The following is a 20,540-nucleotide window of genomic DNA, read 5'->3' as shown; positions in this document are numbered from 1 at the left end:
AATGTTTACCCTCACTAATTAATAGGAGAGAGAAGATTTATGTTTTGTGCATGTTTTCCTATGTTAACAAGGCGTTGGATAGGTTTGATTATCCACTTTGGAATGCTGCTCCGTGACTCGGGAAAGCCATCAGATATTTCAGTAAATAGCTTTGTTTACAAGGGACTGCTCGGAAGAATTATTCAGAATTAATGTTTTAAAATAGATTAATTAAATTACATTAAACTTGTGTGTGGAAAAGCTAATCTGGAATTCAAGTGAATTTAATTTAGTTGCTTACAAATATTAATTTACTTAATTAAACAAAGGCTGATTGAATTCTGTGCAAAGTGTATCAATTCTGAATAAGAGTATTGGCAGAGATATTTAATGTAATTTATCTAATCAGCTTTAAATTTATATCTTTAGTTGTCTGTGATGAGTTTTTTTGAGTGTCCCAGTACTGGAGCCACTTCCAGGCAAGTGCTTACAGGGATGCTCAGGGCTTTTTGCTCCCCTTTTTGAGGGAAAATGAGATAATTTTTAGTTGCAGTTTCATTTATCCGGCAGGAGCAGGTGTCTGGTGGGATTATTGGATCAGGGGACCAAAGTGGGGTCTGGTCTGGGGTGGGGAAAGGGGGCACAGTGGAAGAGCTGCTCTGGGAATGGGCTCCAAAAGCTCTGAGGAGTTAGAAATGTTTGGGGTAACTGGGATTTCACAGAATTGATCCTTGGAAAAGAGTTCCAGGATCACCAGGCTGTGCCCAATCCCCACCTTGTCCCCAGCCCAGAGCACTCAGTGCCACCTCCAGCCCTTCCTGGGACACCTCCAGGGATGGGCACTCCAAACCTCTCTGGGCACTTCCAAGGCCTGAGCTCCCTTTCCATGGGGAAATTCCTGCTGCTGTCCACCCTGAGCCTCCCCTGGCCCAGCCTGAGGCCGTTCCCTCTCCTCCTGTCCCTGTTCCCTGCGAGCAGAGCCCGACCCCCCCGGCTGCCCCCTCCTGTCAGGGACTTGTGCAGAGCCACAAGGTCCCCCCTGAGCCCCCTTTGCTCCAGCCTGAGCCCCTTTCCAGCTCCCTCAGCCTCTCCTCGTGCTCCAGACCCTTCCCCAGCTCCCTTCCCTTCCCTGGACACGCTCCAGCCCCTCAGTGTCTGTGTTGGAGGAGCCCAAACCTGACCAGAAATCCAGGTGTGGCCTCAGCCGTGCCCAGCACAGGGGACAATCCCTGTCCTGGGGCTGTGGCCACACCAGGGCTGGTGCCAGCCAGGTGCCAGTGGCCTCTTGCCCACCTGGGCACAGCTGGGCTCCTGTTCAGCCGCTGTCCCCAGCACCCCCAGTGCTTTCCCAGCTTTCCAGCCCCTGTGTCCCAAGCCTGGAGCCCCAGGGGTTGTTGTGACCCACGGACCCTGTGGAACCTCATGGATCCAGCCTGTCCCCTTTGGAGGCACCCAGGGAACTGGGACTGGAGGTGGGAGGACATCCCTGCAAGACACACCACAACCTGTTCCTCAGTGTAGGAATTGAAGGAGGCACTTCCAGCCCCTGGAATTCTCCAGGAGATCCACCAAAAGCGCTGGGCTGGAATTGGTAGGAGCCTGGCTGGCCAGGACCTCTTTTAATGGGATATTTTCCATTGCCTGGCAGAACCTGTCTCGCCATCCCCTCCCCCAGATAGTGGCAAAGTGACTGTAAAATGTTCCTGCGTTGATCCAACTTCCATGGGCTGCTTGGGGGAGGAGAAGTGGGCACGTTCCTTGGTCCTGCTGTGGTTTATTCCCAGCTTCCCGGCTTTCTGTTAATATTTCTTTTTTATAACTTAATATTTGTTCCTGGGAATAGTTCAGCACTGGTGGCTCAATGCCAATGTACATACACTTAATTTAGATTTAATGGGGACTAGAGTTTCAGACAGGAGGTGGAAATTAGGGGGGGAAAAAAAGGAGGGAATATAGAGCAAATTTCAAGAAAAAGAGTGTTTTACGTGAGGAAATGCTGGTAAATACTTCACCGAGTAAAGTACGTGGAAACTATCGTGGAGAGTTATTCTGAATTTGTTGACTGAAGCTTTTGGAAGCTGATAAACTCCTCTAACTCTCATCCTGCTACATTTTATCAGGCTTTTCCCCTTGGTTCTGAAAGCAAGGTCAGCCCACCGGTAACATTTACTATTAGAAATGGAAATGGTGAATTTGGAAGAGGGGCACTTTATTCGGGGTGTGATAACTGCAGTGGCTGCTGCTTCCTTGGACATTGCTTTCCTAATCCCCACACCCAGCGTTGATAAGGAATTTATTTGTTTTCTCCTTATGTTTTAATACAGGATGGCAGCAGAAGGGAATTTTGTCCTGGCTTTGGAAAGGCAGAATTGTGGCTGATTTCTCCCAAGCTGTGTCTGACTGGGTGAAATTGGAATAAAATTAGTTTGAATGGAAATAAATAGTGATGTCATGAACACACATTTCTCTCTGTGAGTTGTAGCTGCTCTACCAGTTGTAGGTTGGTGGTTGTGCTTTTGTTTCAAGGCTCTGGGACAGAATATTTGGGTATTCCTGAGGTGAGGTTGAACACTTTCAGCCTATGGCCTGTGAGAGGTGGAGAACAGGTGTTGGAAACGTGAAATTATTTTGTGTTGAAAAAAGGTTGAGTTTAGTGATGTTTAAATATTGAATTTTGAAGGCATGTGGTGAGATCGTCAGATCAGGGCAGGGCCAGGAGTTGGATGATCCACGTGGGTCCCTTCAAACTCCGGATTTTCTGTGCTAAATATGCAAAGCATTGAAGTGCATTTATACAAAATCATTGCAATTCCTTCAGATTGCTTTAAAAATCTGGAGAAATTTGTAGCTATGAGTAGTTTCAATGCAACACGTGCAGTGTCAGTGAGTCCTGTAAAGAACCAAGCGAATTACAGCGCATCCTGTCAATGAGAAACTGTTTAACAGTTGGGTTTTGTTCTAATTTGGCCTTTTTTTAGTGCTTGGAGTGGCGGATGTCTCCTCTCAAGCTGAGGGCAGGGCCCTGCCTGTTCCAGGCAATGTGTGACACGATGGAACAGCGAGTGCAGCACAGCTGCTTTGTTCTGCTCAGCCTGGCTGGGCACCAGGACTTCTCAGAAATGGCAAATTTTGGTTGCCAAAATGGCATCCACAAGCATGGAAGGACTGCCAGGTTTTTTGGGCCTGCTGCCACAGTCTGTGCTGGCCCAAAAGCCTTTCACCATGAGCAGAATTTCAAGTGACGCAGTGCTGGTATTTTGAGTAAACAGTTTGGAGATGTGGGGAGGTCTCCTGGATGGGCTTGCTCAGAGTTCTTCTCTAAGTTGTGTTGTTCTCCTAAAAGTTTATCCTCTCCATGTCTGGCTTAATGGGTTTCTTGGGCTCAAGTGGAAGAGGAAAATCATTATGCATAGCTGGATTTGATTCCATGGCAGTGTTAATGGATGAATTATCATTTCCATCAGGAAATCTTGGTTTATCTTGCCAGCGTTTTTTACTCCAGGTTAAAAAGGAAAAAAATCCACTGATGTCTTGGTATTCCTTGTCCAGCCCTTTGTAAATGGGGAGAAAGCACAGCTAGGAGAGATTGCAGTGATTTTTTTTCATTTTTACAGGTTGAAGGTTTCTCTTAAAACACTAATAAATAACCTGGACTGAGAATTCCAGGGGAGCAAGGCTGAGAGATATTTTGACTTTAAAATCAGGACCATATCCTGAAAATGCTTTTGTCAGAGCTGAGCTGTAGAAAAACCAAGCAAGTTCATCCTGAAGAAAAAAAGTCAAGTTTTGCTTTAGTTGTAATTAGATGTGAGGAAACTCCTCTTTCTTACTGAGTTTAGGAAGATTTTAGAGCCCTGTTAAGATTCAGAATTTGCAGTTCTTGCCAATCTGGTGTGGTTTGGAGCTTCGTGAGCCTTGTGAGTCTGCTCCCTTCCATCTCTGAACCTGAATATTCTCATTATCCATTGGGAATGTGCAAGGGAAAGCAAGGAAAGCTTGAGCTGCTGTCTCAGTCCTGGGGCAGGAGGATTTACTCGTGGAGGTGCTGCAGGGCTCCATGAGGTGGCCAGTGAAGGAGCTGTGGATGCCACTGGATAATCCCTTTGTAGGATGATCATTCCTCTCAGAACTGAATCTTTCTGTAGATGCAGAATGGAAAATGAAAGGCACTGTTGCTGTATGAAAGATTTCATGAATACCAACTCTGTCCTTGCTGCTGTTTTCCAGGGTTGCATGCCTTGGCCAGCCCCTGCCCTGGGGAGCTGCAGTGGTGCGTGAGGGGTTCTGCTGCCTGGTTCTGAATGATGTCAGAGCAGGATTTGGCAGATGTGGTTCAGATTGCTGTCGAGGACCTGACTCCAGATAATCCAGGTAGGAAGAGATTTACAGCAGTGCCCATTAGCGAGCTGGAAATCACTGCTGAGCTTTTCTTTAGAACACAAACCAGGTTTTTATTCCAAAAGGTGCTTTTTAAGACTATATCCCGTGTTTTCCATAGCTTCACTTGTGTATCTCCAAACCCTTTAGATCAGATTATTTTATTTATTTCACTTTTCTTCTAAAAGCTTTATTGCCTGCTTGTTTTTTGTGCAGGGGTAGGGTAACCCCAAAAAACTGAATGAAATGTTCCTGCACTCTTGTTTTTCTCTAGACCAAACACGTGGTTTAGGCTTTCCCTCAAATGGAAACTGTCACCCATCTGTTAGGAATTGGTTTAGGTGTAAAATAGTTTATCTCAGCCATTATTAAAATTCTTTGGACAGTAAAGTTGAAGAACACTTCTCAAAGCAAATATTGGGATATCCCTTGCTCAGAACTTGACCTCCTAAGTGAAAATATATTGAGATGTTGATCCTTTGTGGCCAGTGCAAGTCAGTGACTCAAAGAACAGTGATGGAAATGAGAGACATGCACCAAAAGCTGCTTTTCTGATACAAAATGAAAAAGTTACCTCAGAAATGTTCCCAGAGAGTTGGAGGAGAAGCTGGGACCTGCCAGTCCTTCATAAGTCTTTGCTCAGCTTGGTAGAGGAACTCAAAGCTGGTCCCATCCCCACTGGCAGATATTTGAGAGAAACCCCAAAGAAGTGTAAAAGAACACGTGAAATATCTTAATTAAATACATTTTACATGCTTTTGTTTTCTCCACTTGAAGTGTTTTTAATCAGAGGTTTTTCCTCTTGGGTTCTAAACTCTGGCAATGCTCTTTTTCTTTGCAGTTGTGTTGGAGAACCATGAGGTGGCAGATGATGATGTGGAACCTGCCCTGAAACGTCAGAGGATAGAAATCAACTGCCAGGATCCCTCTATTAAGGTTATTTAATGCCCTTTCCTGGTTTTATTTCTAATTCCAATGAAGTTTAGGGAAAGTTATCACAAGAATGTAAAATGAACTGTTTATACCTAATACTGGAATTATTCTTGTAAATGCTTGTGCATTTTTAGGCATAAATCTTAAAATGTGGATGATTATCTAGATTTCCAGTGTGGAATTAGTAAAGCATTTAATATACAACATAAAATATCATCAGAATTCATTCCACTGACTCAAACCATCAGTATTGGTACATTTTTTGATAAAGTAAATGAAATTGACCAAGTAAATTATTGTAAAGTATGGTAAACTTGAGGAGGTATTTGTGTTACAATTTGTAGACACTTCCAGCATGTTTGAAGTTATTATTTGAAGCTATCAGCATTCTCCTGATAGATAATTCATATTTAATTCTGGCTCAGGAGCTCAGAACTCGCCCTGCTGTTCTCACTGCTGTGATTTAGGGTTGGTTTGTGCCCTGCAGTGTGAGTACCTGATGAATATTTTACTGCCACCTGTGTAATTCTGTCTTTTTGAGATGATCCCAGGAGCTGGAGCTCTGTGAAGGAGGGATTTGGGGTGCTCAGTGGTTGCAGGGCCACAAGATGGCACAGCTGCTGTTTGCAAAGCACACAGGGTGGAACTCCTCCCTTTCATGGCCTGTTTTCCCAGGAGAACCCAAGTGGAATATGTTTTCTTTTCAAAAAGATTGCTTAGCAAAACAGATTTTATTTATTTGCTTTCCTTGATTTGCTGTTCAGCAGGAAGCCGAAGTGAGTGGCATTAATTGTCTCAGAGGTTTTTTGTGTTGATACAATTTCCACTGCAATCATCTGAATTTATCTGTTTGGGCAGGAAAAAAAACTTACTAAACTTTATCCAGGAGGATGCATTCAGAGATTTATAATCCTTTTGTTTTCACATATGGAGTGCAAGGCTTTGGCAAGTCATTAGAAATGATTTTGTGGTGGATGAAATCATCCTGACAAAGTGCTTAGGTGAAAATGGCTTTGGCTGGGCTGCTTTTGGCTCCCAAAGAAAGATCTGGAAGAATCTGAGCTTGCTGAAACGCTCCTGGATGTCATCAGGGTTGGATTTTGTCACTAGACAGGCTGCAAGTTCCTTTAGGATGGGTTCCCAGTCATGTTTATCTGGAGCTTCTTTAGGAGCGAGGATGAACGGGATAAACTCCGCGTGTTTAATCCCAGTTCTTCTCCCTTCCCAGTCATTCCTGTATTCCATCAACCAGACCATATGCCTGAGGCTGGACAGCATCGAGGCCAAGCTGCTGGCACTGGAGGCCACCTGCAAATCCCTGGAGGAGAAGCTGGACCTCGTCATGAACAAGCAGCACAGCCCCATCCAGGTGCCCATGGTGGCCGGGTCCCCGCTGGGCGCCACCCAGACCTGCAATAAAGTGCGATGGTAAGGGCACAGCACTCCCCCCTGCTCTAAAACCCCCCCAAAGCCAGGCTTTGGCCATTTCCTTCTCTCTGCACAGCTGGCAAGAGGCTGTTGGTGGAGGTAGAATTGATTTCTCTGGAAGGTAACTTTTGTAGCAGTTTCATGATGTTACTCAGAAGCAGACACTGGTCCAGGGACACTTTGCAGCTGTTCCCACATTTCATCTTAACTTAAGCCAGACTCGTTCATCCATCCCCTGGAAAAGCCTCAGCTGCTCTTTCAGACGGGTTTTTGAGGCTTGCTTTGCTTTTATTCATAGCTGTTTTGACTTAATGAGTTCATCATCATTCTAATTGCTTCTCATTTTACTTTCCTTCACCAGCAATACAATGGAGTATGTTTTACGAGCTTGTTTGCTAGAGACTCCTGCTAGAAAAATATCTCTGCTTATTTTGGAGTTCGAAGCTGGAGATGGAAAATCTGTTGAATAATCTAATGCCCTTTGCTGAAAGAGCAGGCTTGACCTGCAGTGCCTTTGTGTCTCACTTCCCTAATGTGGTTTTAAATACCTAAATCTTGATGTGTCTGTCATCTTATCATCAAGGTGAGCCCAGCCAGAGAAATCTGCTTAACAAAAGACTCTTTTCTCCAACACTTCTTCCTCTTCTTTCATATTTTTAGAGCTGGAAAACACTTCATACTTCTCTAAATAACTACTTTTTATTCTCCATTACAAAGGTGTGCAGGCATTTTTAATTTTTCTTTTAAGTAGGTGCTGTGTCTGCTTTTACCTCTGCTTTTGAAGGCTTCATGCCTTGAAAAGATTAATGATGGCTGAGTTGTGTAATAACAGAAACAAAGTTCATGGAATAAGTACTCGGATAACAGAGCAGGTAACCAGAGTTTTACACCAGGGTTTTTGCTAAATACTCTTTTATCAGGAATTGTTTCTTAAAGAATCTTCTTTAAATCTGGGCTGATTTTTTTGGTCGTTATTTCAGAGATCTTCAAGTTCTTGTACACGAGCTGAACTTTTTACTGTGGTTTGTGCACAAAAAGCTTCAGAAACCTTTGCAGGAACCCGTGGCCCCTTTGGGACCCTATTAATTCATGCTCAGTGAATGCTTTCCTCTGTAAATTGTACTATTTTGAGTTTCTGAAGGGATTTGTCAGACCTGAGCTGCTTTGGTTTGGTTTGAAATCTCTGCAACCATCAGAAATCTGTCTTGTGTGTTGATGCTGCTTCATCTTTTGGTTTGGGTTACAAATTTTTGCTGACAGCTTCTCAGCCAGTCTGACCGTCATCTAGATAGAAGTCTTGAAGACAGCAGCATTCTCTGCCCCCAATATTTGTTGCTGTTGGTCTGAAGTTGCACATTATCAAAGGTGTGATGCCAGGAGAGCACTGAGGGCTTTTTGTTCTGGAGCACACTGTGGGACTTGAGAGAAAATAGGGCTGGATGTGTTTAATTTGGCATTGGGGATGCTCCAGTTGCACAGGGACAGAATGTTTCCCTGAATTCCCTGTCTCTCATCCATAAAACCCTTTATCACTTGTTGATTGTTTCCAGTTAAAGGCTGTTCCATCGTAGCAGCTCTGTGTCCTTCCCTCTCCCCTATCCATCACAGAAGGCAGAGCTTCCCAAAAGACTTTGGGATAGGGATTTTCAGATTCTCCACGGGAATGGGACTCTCCAGCCTCCTTCCCCTATTTCTGCCATCAGACCAAGGCTGGGTTTGCTGCTTTAACAAAAAGTTGTGGTTATTGAAGGCTGTCAGGGAAGGTGGTGCTGCACTGCCAGGAGAGCAGCTCCTGGGAAAGAATGGGAGTAAATCCAGTAAATCCCTCGGGATCCTGGCTAAGCCTGAGAATTGGGCCTGTGGGAATGCTGTGAGTTGGGGGTGCTGCTGGGGGGGAGGCTGGCCATGATTCTGCCCCTCTGCCCCGCTCAGGTGAGACCCCACCTGCAGAGCTGCCCCAGCCCCAGAAGGACCTGGAGCTGTGGAGAGTCCAGAGGAGGCACCAGGATGAGCAGAGGGATGGAGCAGCTCTGCTGGCAGGACAGGCTGGGAGAGCTGGGATTGTTCAGCCTGGAGAAGCTTCAGGGTGATCTTATTGCAGCCTTCCAGTGCCTGAAGGAGTCAACAAGAGAGATGGAGAGGGACTGTCCCTGGAGGGACAGGACACAGGGAATGGCTTCCCAGTGCCAGAGGGCAGGGCTGGATGGGATATTGGGAAGGAAGTGTTCCCTGGGAGACTCTGGAATGGATTTCCCAGAGAAGCTGTGGCTGCCCCTGGATCCCTGGAAGTGTCCAAGGCCAGGCTGGAGGTGTTCAGAGGTGAATGGAGTAAATCCAGAGGTGAATGGAGCTCAGGATTTTCCTTGACCCATTTTTATGATACAGGTGAAATACAGACCACAAACATCTGGTTCTGTACCAGTGGCTAACTGATAACAAGTGTAGAGATAAAAACGTTTATATTTTCGTCTGTAATGAGAATGGGACAGTTAAATGGAACTGTAGATTAATTGCACTCAATTAATGAGCCCAAAATCCATCCTGGTGTCCTTGAACAAGACTTGTTGAGGGTTGAACATTGGCTTATTAACGTGGAGGTTCCTCAGATGCAGTTTTGTACCAGATGGGACATTTGAATTTGCTGTATTTTTGTAGGTGTGGATCATTAAAATGTTTCTTTTACCATTCAATTGAATCACCAGAACGATTTAATTGAATTTGCAGAACAAGACTTGTCCACCCACTTCGCAATGTGCCATTTGGCAAAACCTCCTGGCTCCAGATCCCCCAAATTCCAGAGCTGTGTTTCTGCTGTGGGATTGTTTCCTTGTTTACAAGTGGGTTTGGGGTCAAATAATGCAAAATTGAGAGTTGAGATGATTTTAAACGAGGTCGTAAAGCAGGGAATGTGGTGTGGAATGAATCGTAGGGGACTGTTCTAGATGTAGCAAAAATATTGCTGCTCCTGCATGAAACCTTTAGGAAAACAAACAAACCTAAGAAATCTAATCAAGGTATTGGTGCATAAAACCTAAAATAGCCGGAATTCTATTTTTTAAATTTATCAATAGCTATATATTTATTTTTTCTGTGAGTTACAAACCCCTTGGCCAGCCTAATTGCATTTTTATCAGGAGGATTTTTACAGATTATAATAAACTATCCCACTATGCTAATCCAGAATTGTAGAAGGAATGATAATTCCTCAGCCCTTATCAGTGAGCAGTGGCTGCTGAGCCTCTTCCCTGTGTTCAGTGCCGTTGATATTATAACTCATTAGGGGATGTAAACCACTTCCTTTCCTTTTATTTCACTCAGTGATAAATAAATTAACGCTGTGAAACCTTCAGGATTTTTGCTGGTTTTAACTTAATTCAAGAGCTAATTGTCCCTCCTTGGAATTGCTTCTGAAGACCCTGCATTTGCAGGAAGATTTGAATTGATTGGTTTGGAAACAAAGCATGGATTGAGGAGCAGAGGATCCTGCAGGCTGGAGGGTGAAGGGTTTGTTTTCAAGGTGCAGGTCCGTGAATCAGCCTGAGCTCACACACTGAATTCCAGGCCTGGAAAAACATTTCCCTGGAAGCAGATTCAGCCCTGGAGACAACTCAGCAGTGGCTGGGCCGTGTTTGGGGGTGAGAGGGAGTCAGAGAACAGAGTCAGCAGTTTGGGGTGGAATCAGGGCGAGTTGTCAAGGTTGGATTTGGAGACGCTTTGGAGTTCCCCAGATTCTCAGGAATTCCTGTCACTCCACAGCGATCCAGGTTTATTTATCCTTGGGTGGATTTGAGCCTTTCCTGGGGCCTCACCCAGCAGCCAAAGTGCAGACAGTGGATTCTGGGAGGCCTGGACACAACCACAGCTGGACTTTTGTCCTTGCTTTGGATGGACCCTCTGGGATCGATGAATTCCCAACCTTTTCCTTTCTGTCAGCAGCTGCTGGCACGGGGAGCAAACGTTTATTTTGAATTCCCAGTTCCAGTGTCCCACCTGGGGATTGTCCCAAGTGGAGTTCTGGGGCCTGGGCTGTTTTTCTGAAGGATTGAGGAGGAAGGGGCTGCAGGAAAATGCCACAATTGGCTGGGATCTGTTCTCACCAGGTTCATTTTGGTTACGCTCCCAGCTGGGGGACAAAGTCAATATTGACACAATGGAAAGATCATCATTAACACTTCATGAATTTCAAAAATCTGTTTAGAATCACAAGATTTTTAAAGAGCACAGAAGAAGTAGAAGCAAAATTTGGGTACTTTTGAGAAAAATAATTTGGTAAAGGGGAATTTCAGTCAAGGGAGTCAGAATCCGAATGGCTGTTCGTAATTTCATGGATTGGGCCCCAGAAGTGTTACTTTTCAAGCCTTTTGAGACCCCTGTTTTCAGTTCTGAGAAAGAGATCAAGGGCTTTTTACTCTGTTTTCAAGCTCAGTTTGTGAATTATGTTTCGTATGGTTTTCACATGAGGGAAGTCAGTGTCTGTCACCTCAGTGCCAGCCCTGAGCACTGTCTCAGCCTGGAAGAATCACTGTGCCTTGGAATATGTGATAAAAACCCCAAATTCCTTCTTGAGGTGCAGTAGAGAAGTTTCTCTGAAAATTACAGTTCTGCCCTGCATTCAGAAATCGGGTTTATAAACAGCACTAATGAAATAAAGGCATTATTAGATTATCTGTCAGCTCCTCTTTCTTTATCCAGGGTTCTGTTGTTTCTTTGGCTGTGGTATGGAAAAAAAAAAGCCTCCCAAAACCTGACATCTTTAATTCCTTGGAGAGCATAACAATGCTTTCCAAAGTCTCCTAATTTGTCACCAAACTTGTCAGCCTCAACCTCTTGAGGTTTAATTTTATTTTGCCTTCCTGGCCACGTGGATTTCGTGGAGAAGGCTCTGGATTTCTGTGATCCATTCTATTTGTGAGCAACACAAGTTGATACTGAAAATAAGGGCTGGGATTTTTATTAATTCCAAATTCCCCCAGGATTAGGAGGAAGTGGCATCTTGCATTAAACAGCTCCCACAGCAGAGTTCTTGTGGAATTTCACATTCCATGGGCATTGCACTCGGATATGGGGGAGCCAAGCGTCCAGGAATCCGCTGGTGGGATTTGATAAATTGGGAAGCAATGTCTGACTTCCGGACAGCATTTCAGGGGAGAGAGAAAGGTCAGCTATGGAATTAAAGCAACAATTCACCAGCAGCGTTTCAGCTGCCTTTTGGAGAGTTCAATAATTCCTGCATGGATGGGATGGAATTAATCTCTGAAACTTTTCAAACTGACCAAGGTTTGAACTGTGGATTCCTTCTCCCCAGTGCAGTTTTTCTACAGTTAATGGTTTCTGATGAAATATCATTTCTGAGAGTCCAATAATTCAAGGGAGAGCAGGGCAAGTAGCAGCTGATGATTTAGGGCTGAGAAAAGGATGGAAAAAGCGTGGCTTGGATCTTTTTAATTGTGGTGGTGCTGTTTCAAATGTGCCTGTCAGGCTTAAAACACTCAGATGAACTTTTAGAAAGAGGTAGTTTTGAAGTCTTAAAAGAATTTACAGTGAAAATCAAACTTTAGGTAATAAAGTTCCCTCAAGTTATAGACAAAGGTTTCAGATGTGTTACAAGGTTTGGTATTCTGCTTTTTTTTTGCTAGGAAATTGTACATTTTCCCTGTTAACTTAGCCCAGGATAAATGTGAAATCCTTTAATTTGGGAGGTTTGCAGGATCCCTGTTCAAGCCACGTGTGGATAAACAGTTTATTTATTCCCACTGAGCTGAAACACTTGCTTTGGGTCAGAGACCTCAGGGAATCCTTTTAGTTTCATTTAGAATCAACATCCTTTAATTGCAAGGATTTCTGGGAAGGGAAAAAAGAGGAATACATGGAATCGAAGAGGATTTGAGTTTAGACACAGATTAGGGGGATATTTACTGGTCTAATTAATGTCTAAGAACATTTAAAATCAATTATAACATATTAAAATGTGGGTTAACCTCCTCCCTTGCCAAATCCCATCAATGAGATGAATTCCAGGGAGAGCAGAACATTTAATTCCATGGCTCCATGAGCACAGCCAGCTCTTACATTCCAGGAATAAATGGAAAGGTGCATGACTTGGAATTTGGTTCAGGCCAAACGCCTTCCTAGGGTTCATGCTTTGCTTTCTGCCTAAAGAAACAATTAAAAAATGATTGTATTTAATAAAAGCAGGCAGTTTTTACCTCATGGACGTTGGAAAATGGGATAATAGTTCAGTGAAACTAAACATCTCCACAGAGCAGAGCAGTGGGCTGTGAAAGCCTGTGTTACACACAATATATTTAATTTATTGAGCACACAATAAACAGAAGGGGGCAGAAAAGCCTTATTTATTCTTTTGGGTTCCAGCCTTGCAGAATTGAAATATTTTGAGTGGTACAGTCTCTGGGAATTTGAAAATCCAGCAGTAAAAGCACCCCCAGGAAGCTTTTCCTGTAGCTTGGGAAGGTAATTCTGCCAGGGCAAGAAAATGAATGAAGAGGAGAGCAGGTAATGAGTCAGTGATTAAAGGGAGAAAGTTTGGGAATGACAGGGATTTAGGGGTTGTGTTCCAGAATAATCTGTGGACCAGTTAAGAGCAGATTAAAGTAGCAGCAGTTCTATTTTAAAAGCTGCAAAAACAACCAGTCTTGCTTTTTGGAAAAAAAACACAATAATTGCAATTTAGAGTCATTTCAAACCCTCTGGTTTGAAAAAGGAATAATTTACAGTGGGTTTGGAGGGCCCCAGTTTCACTTGAAGCAGGAGGGAAAGGAGCAATAGATGGATTCCGAGCTTCCCAAGGATGAACCAGCCCAAAAGGATGGAATTGCTGATCCTGAAGGTCTTTTCCAACCTTTGTGGCCCTGTGACATCTCCCAGGTCAGGGTGAGGTTGGAGCCCCTGTTCCATCTGCTTCCTTTGGCAGCAGCTGCCACTTAAACTGCTGCATTCCCAGCCCTAAAACCCCTCTGCTTGTACTTGGAATGTCTTTCCAAACAGCATTTTTCCCCCTTTTTTTTGGGAGCTGTGCATTTTTGCATATCTTGAGCTCCATCTCTTTGTTCCATAAGCAGGAAATCTGCTCCCAATAACTCCAGAAATTGTGTTTTCCATACCAAGGGAAGAGTGGGATTTCTTTAACGTGCCCTCAGGGGATCTGGAAATGAGGGATTCAATCCCAGCTCTCCAAGAGCAGCATCCTTGGCCTGGCTGGAAAATGTCTGTGTGGTGGTGAGGGCACAGAGCTGGCTGGGGACTTGGGAAAAGCAGGAAAAGCAGAGCTACCTGGTGGAAATGATTTACAAACCCCTCAGACAGAGCTCAGTGGTGGTTGCAGGAACCTGATGTTGTATTTCTTTGTTATCTGGTGATCACTGAGGCTTCACTTCCTGTAATTACTTCCTGTAATTAATACCTTGAAAGCCAATTTATAACCCTGCCTCCTCCATCCCCAAGATTTTAGTGCTTAAATCAGACTTATGCTGATATCAGAATTTGTCAGAAAATCAGGAAAACCATCTCAAAGTAACTAATTGTGTAACGAAGGATTCCAAGTCTTTGCTCCTGTTTCGAACTGTGTTTTCTAAACATCCAGAATTTCTATTTTAATCAATAATTTCACTCCTGGAACGTGCTCAGGATCAGTGCAGCTCCCTCATTTCACACTGAGCACAATCTCCACTTGCTGCAGTGCTGCTCCTTATCTGACTCAGGAAGTTAAGGCTCAAAGAAGGGTAATAACTGTAAATTTCTATCCAGACTGGCTGGAAACAAGATATCTTTGCTGTTGTATTTTTATGAGTACATTTATCTTCCAAAAGGGTGGTATTGACTTGGTAAGTTATGGCACGACCCAGCCTTTTCTTGGCCATAATCAAAAGTAGAAGGCTGATAATTAATGTAATTTCTAGCACTTTTCAATCCTGGTTATGTCACACGTGGGCTGGATGGGTTTTTTGCTATTATTTTCTAATTTTTTTTCCAATTTTTTTTCTATTAAAAAAAATTAAATTTTTTTTCTTTCCTCTTTTCTGATTTTTTCTATTCTAATTTTTCCCTCTTTTTTCTATCTTTTAAAAATATTTTTTCTTCTTTTTTTTCCTATTTTTCCCTATTATTTTGCTATATTTTTTGCTATTTTTGCTGGGTTTGTGTATTTTATTAAAGGCAAAAGGTTCCTTGGACCCTGTGTCACCACACTTAATTTTTCCCGTTTCTGTTGTGTTCAAAATGAGAATTAAAAAAAATTTTATTGTGTTTTTTTTTTTAAAAAAACCAAGATCTAAAATGGTTTTGTGTACCCACAGAGGTGCTGTAAAATCCCTGGAGGAACCAGCCTGGCTTGGGAAGGGGATGGTTTGGGGTCACCTGTGGCTCCTGGGGAGCTGATGAACTCCTTGGAAATGGGCGTTGTCATTTTGGAATGACTCCCCTTGGTTCTCCAGGTGGATTCTGCTTTCCTCAGAGCACAATAATCCCCAAAAGAGATGAAAAGCTTTTAAATTTGATGGGTAAAATTAATCTTACAGCTGGTAATTGGTGTCCTTCTGACTCCAGCCAACCAGAGGCTCCTCTGTAGGTGAGGATGGATTTTGTCGTTTAGAAAATCTCTGATTTTACTTACTTGAGTTGAAAATTCGATGCTGACTGCTCTTAAATTGTTTGGATAAAGCCTCATGTGCTTTATCTTTATTATAAATTGATCCCAGCCCTCTCAGCTCTCAGCTCCATGAGTTTTTCCAGCCGTGGCTGGGCTACTTTGGCTTGTCTTGTCCCAGGACCTCATCCCGGGGCTGTCTCTGTGGTGTCTGCTCTGGGGGATGTTCAGAATCCAAAGAGAATTTTTACTGCCTGAACTCTCACTGAAAATGATGGATGGCACTGCTGCTTCTTTGGCAATTGCCTGTGACTGGGCCATGAATTTGGGAGTTTAGATTCAATGCCTGAGGTGCCTGAGCAGCCTTGGCTGCCCACCTGCTCGGTGAACAGTGTGCTTGCTGACAGGTTTGTTCTCTGGAGGAGCTGTGTTAATTTGGGGGCATAAATCCAATGTAATTTCTTCTATTCTTTGCCAATTTGTGGTTTTGTTTCAGGGTGAGATCCTGGGTGGGTTTTCTCACTCCCTTTTGGATAGGGATCCTTAACTGTGGGAGCAGCAGGCAGAGGAAGCAGGTGGCCATCAGGAGGAAGGAGCATTTTGACATTATCTTCCTAGATAATGATGAAAAGATGCAAAGAGGGGCTGCTGTGAGGGATGAACACGAGTGTTAGTGGAAGATAAACTAGAAAAAAACTAAGGAAAACACCACATTGTAAAACAATATTTGTTATATTTAGATTTTCTCCCTGGTAGGGATAATTGTGATACTCCTCCACACATGAACTGGACATTGAAATCTTCATCCCCAGCAGTAAACTGGGAAATACCAGAGTTTAAATTCTCTTTCCCAGACTTGCTTTCCTTAAGGCTGGAGAGTTTGCCAGCAGGAATTCCAGCTCCTCTTCCCATCAATGCCTCTCCATGAACTGATCCATGTGAGCGAGGACAAGGGGAACAACAAACCTGTCTGAAAATCTCACTCCAAGTTTGCTCTTCCATTTGGAGAAACACTTTTGGTCTCGTACCTCGTGGAAGAGACAAATGTCAGTTAATTCCTTCTGCCTGATTGTTCTGTCTCTCCAGATGGAAAGCTCAGCTGGGAAGAGGAGGAGAGGATGGTCCTGGCATTGCCAGAAGTTCTTTTGTGTCACTGGCTGCACTCTGGGTGATTGGCAGGTTCTTGGCAATGGGACCCCAACCGTTAAGATGAATGATCAGATCTGACTCACACATTTTCCATACTGAAAATGACCTTTGGCAGCAATTTCCTCATGCAAAATATGGACTGGCCTCTTGTATTTAAGAAAAAGAAAATATCAGAGGCTAATCACGCACACTTGAAAATCATTAGTTGGTGTGTTTACTTTTCAGGAATATTTTCACCTGTAATTTGGCAGATTATTCAGTAAACTGCATTAAAAATAATTCCCCAAATATCCTAATAGCTGCAGGTTGCATGCATTTCAATTTTTTTAGAGAGTTGTGTCCAAGAATAGGCAAATTGCTGCTCCAGTCTCTCCAAGTCCTGATGCTTCTGGGGAAAGGAATATGTGAGCACAAGTGGAAACTTCTGGGGCCTGTGCAGGCACTCTGGGTTTGTGAAACTCCCCCTGAGCCCTGCAGTATTTTCCTTCCATCTTCCCCCTGAGTACTGGCAGCACTCAGGAATTGCTTCCCTCGGGATCTGAGGGAATATCCAAAGCTTTCCTCCTCCTCCTCCTGCTTTGTGTTTTCTGTATTGTAGTACAGCAGGAATGGTTAAGGTTGTTTCAGCTTCAAAAAGAGATGGAGAAATTGAAGAAAGGAATTGGAATAATCCTGCATGAGGATGCACTTGGCTGTAATGAATTTTAATGGATTTTTGTCGGGGTGGCCCAATATTTTGCTTTTATGTAGAATTCCATTTTAAATTTCGTGTCTATTCAGCAGATTTCTAAATAAATCGGAAAACAGGGACTGGAACATCTACAGAGAAGTGAATGGGAAGCTGTGGAGCTCCCTGCCAGGTGGGAATTGGGCTCTGCTCCCAGGGAACAGGGGCAGGATGAGAGGGAACGGCCTGAAGCTGCTCCAAGGGAGATTCACTTTGGACATCAGGAGGAGTTTCAAGCAAGTCCATAAAAATGAACATTCCTAAAACAAAGCAACCCCACCCCCCCCCCCCCAAATTCCTTAATGTGTGCTAATTTTTAGTGCTAAAGCTTTTTTTTTTTTAACCCCCCCCCCAAATATAAACTTAATAAGAGCAAAATGCTAAGGACTTTCTAAATGTAATTTTATTGCATTTATCTTTTGGGCTGAAATTAATTATTCAGAGTCTTCATTAAAAATAAGCTTTGGTAAATGACATTTTAAACAGGCCCTCAGAAGTGACTGCAAGGGGGGTGCTGATAAAGGACAGTGTCTAAAAGGAGGTGTAAAATACTTGATGTGACGACTTCCAGGGGAGTTGTTTTGGACAATTTGGGAAATGTAATGAGCACACACACGGTGCTGCTGGCCTGGGAGCTGCCAGCACTGTTTTATCGAGTGTTTGGTGGGGTTTTTTAAATGTTTGGTGCAGAGAAAAGAGATGGAAGTTGTCTTTTTTTAAAAATAAAAAGGTGTGGGTTTGAACAGGTGACTGTGGAAGTGCCCTAAACCCTGATTCTCCAGAGAATATCCAGGAAACCAACACATCCCCCCATTTCTTGCTTTCTTTCTAAAATCTGAGCTCCACGTGCACAGGAGGAGCTCTGGCAGAGCTTGCACTTGTCTGGGATGAGCCAAACATCTTCCAGAGCCTCCCTAGGTTTGCACTCCAGTGAGATTCCATGAGGAATCCCGTATGTTGCAAGCAGCACATGCAGTCCCTGGAAGTGGGAGGCAGGGCATTGGAGCTTGGGGCTTTTGGAGCCAAAAAATCTGGGGTCAAGCATTTTATCTGTGCCAAAATTGGGATCCATTCATTGTTAGCTCCGTGACAGGGCCTTATCTTTCCCTAATGAGGGATAATTTGGCACTTCAGCATTACCCAGACACGTGAATGTTCGAGTGTGTGCTCTGCTACAGCTGTAGAAACACTCTGGTTGTCACCAGCTTGGCCTAATTTGTGTTTCAGCAATTAGCCAAGGGAAAAAAAATGAGCACCAGGCACGTTTGGGATGTTGGAGCAGTGCAAACAAGAGCGAGCTGTTTTTTCCTCCCCTAAAAAAACCCTTTTTTGGGTTTTGGGAAGCAAAGGGGAACACAACCAGAATTTCTCTCCTGAAGTTCTCAGTGAGCACAGCAGGAACAGTTTAACCATCAAACCCACACCTCAGAATATTGAGTGATGGTGTGGCAGTAATGTTAATGATCCCTGCAAACAGATCAAGTGCTAATCTGCATGTGATTAGCATCAGACATTTGTTTACTTCATATTTACTTTTGCAGTCCAGTGTAAACTTAGCACGTCTCGAGTTATTTCCTTCTCCATTGTCATCAGGAGTGATAAGAGGTTTTTCTGGTTTCTCAAACACTAAATGCTTTTTGGTGTTTGGTTTTAGGTTTTTTTTCGTGTGTGAAATGCACACAAGAAGTAGTTGGGTCTTGTTTTTATTTAAAGTTACAGTCTGGCCCTGTTTGCTCTGATGCTTCTTGTGCTGTTCATCTCCCTGCCCTGGAGGACAACAGATGCTCTTTAACCAAACTCATCATCCACTTTTGCAATAAATCCGTTCAAATTCTCTTTTCCTGGGAATTACCCTACTGAAACTGGTGCATTACCATGTAAATTGGCCGCAGTACCTCTGCAAATGCTCCGATTCTCCCAGAAAGAATTTGGTGCAGCTGTGATTTACAGACTTCCCCCTGTGTGTCCTGAATTGATGAATTCCTTATTGCTTCCCCAGGGGTCATGGACCTTTATATAATTCCATTGGAGCCATCCATCCTCTCAAAAAGCTGGAGCACTCGAGGCGGTGCAGGTGTCAAACTCGATGGATTGCCGGCGTCAGCACTTGATCCGCGCCCGCGATGTCGGGAGAGGGAGTGAGGCCTAGAGGCCTCCCCGGATTATGTAAACCAGAAACCTCTTCATGGATTATTTATCGGCTTTTCTCCTTTACATTTCCATTCCCTCTGTGATTTTTTTTGCAGTGTTGTCCCTCAGACCACAGTGATCCTCAACAACGACCGGCAGAATTCCATCGTGGCCAAGATGGTGGGGCAGGAGGAGCCGCTGAGCAGAGCAGCGGATTCCCTGGAGAACATCCTCAGCAAGTTAGTAGCATTCCCTGGAATCCTCCCTTCATTCCCTCCTTGGGCAGGTCCAGTTTCAAAGGCAATTTGATGGGAACAACGAGGAATGCTCGAGGTAACAATGAGGGGAAACATTGAACCTGGGCTTGGATTGTTTCTCTTGCTTCCCTTGTGATGGGAGAGAACATCCTGGAGGAGCTGGGATTTAAGGAAGGCTTTGCCCTAGCTGTGGATTTTTCCATGGATGCACAATCCCATGGGCACACACCAAAATCCTGTATTTAACCAGCTGAATGTGCAGTTCAAGGAAAACTTGGACTATCTAAAGCAAATTTTAAGCAAGTGGTACTCCGAGTTCTGGGTAAAAAATGGCCTTAATTAAAATGCTTTCATAAATTACTTCAATATTTCTTCTGTTTTGCACACAGGGCCTAGACTTTTCCATTGAGGCACGTGTAGGAAGTTGATACCTAAGATCTTTTTTTCCTTCTGCTGTTTTTATTTTGCTGGATAGCTCCGAGTTACACAGGACCAGAATGGTTTAAAGGAGCTGATTTTATAGAACACATTTGTTTTATGGATTAGCGCTTTTAATTCCCTCCTAACAACGCGCAGGGCCACGAGTTGAACTCGCTAAGCCTGGAATTTGGATATTCCATGCTTGCATTCCTGCTTGAGGGGTTGTTTCCCCGAGGTCACCTCCGTTCCTTGCCCGCAGCGCGGTGCCCGGGCGCCGGCAGAACACCATCGTGGTGAAGGTGCCCGGCCATGACGACAGCCACAACGAGGACGGCGAGAGCGGCTCCGAGGCCAGCGACTCGGTGTCCAACAGTGGCCAGGTGGGCAGCCAGAGCATCGGCAACAACGTCACCCTCATCACCCTCAACTCCGAAGGTACGCGGGGATCGCCGGGAGGAGAATAAATGTGGGGAGGGAATGATCTGAGGGACACCTGGAAAATTCCTGCCTCGTGTCGTGGCTCTAAGCTGGAGTTTTT

The 20,540-nt window shown here is 44.0% G+C and overlaps 1 protein-coding gene across 2 annotated transcripts in view; it reads left to right on the top strand.

The window, feature by feature from the left end:
- The window catches only part of BANP (BTG3 associated nuclear protein), a 114,968-nt gene that overhangs the window by 6,938 nt on the left and 87,490 nt on the right, over positions 1 to 20,540 (top strand). For both annotated transcript variants that reach the window (XM_032121899.1, XM_032121898.1), the window contains exons 2-6: positions 4,207 to 4,350; positions 5,198 to 5,292; positions 6,518 to 6,717; positions 19,442 to 19,564; positions 20,262 to 20,437. In XM_032121899.1, the coding sequence (XP_031977790.1) occupies positions 4,281 to 4,350; positions 5,198 to 5,292; positions 6,518 to 6,717; positions 19,442 to 19,564; positions 20,262 to 20,437 (664 nt within the window). In that variant the 5' untranslated portion in view covers positions 4,207 to 4,280. The remainder of the gene's footprint in view (positions 1 to 4,206; positions 4,351 to 5,197; positions 5,293 to 6,517; positions 6,718 to 19,441; positions 19,565 to 20,261; positions 20,438 to 20,540) is intronic.

Source organism: Corvus moneduloides, chromosome 12, assembly GCF_009650955.1.
Source record: "Corvus moneduloides isolate bCorMon1 chromosome 12, bCorMon1.pri, whole genome shotgun sequence".
NCBI lineage: Eukaryota > Metazoa > Chordata > Aves > Passeriformes > Corvidae > Corvus > Corvus moneduloides.
This window is presented reverse-complemented; position numbering and strand designations above follow the sequence as displayed.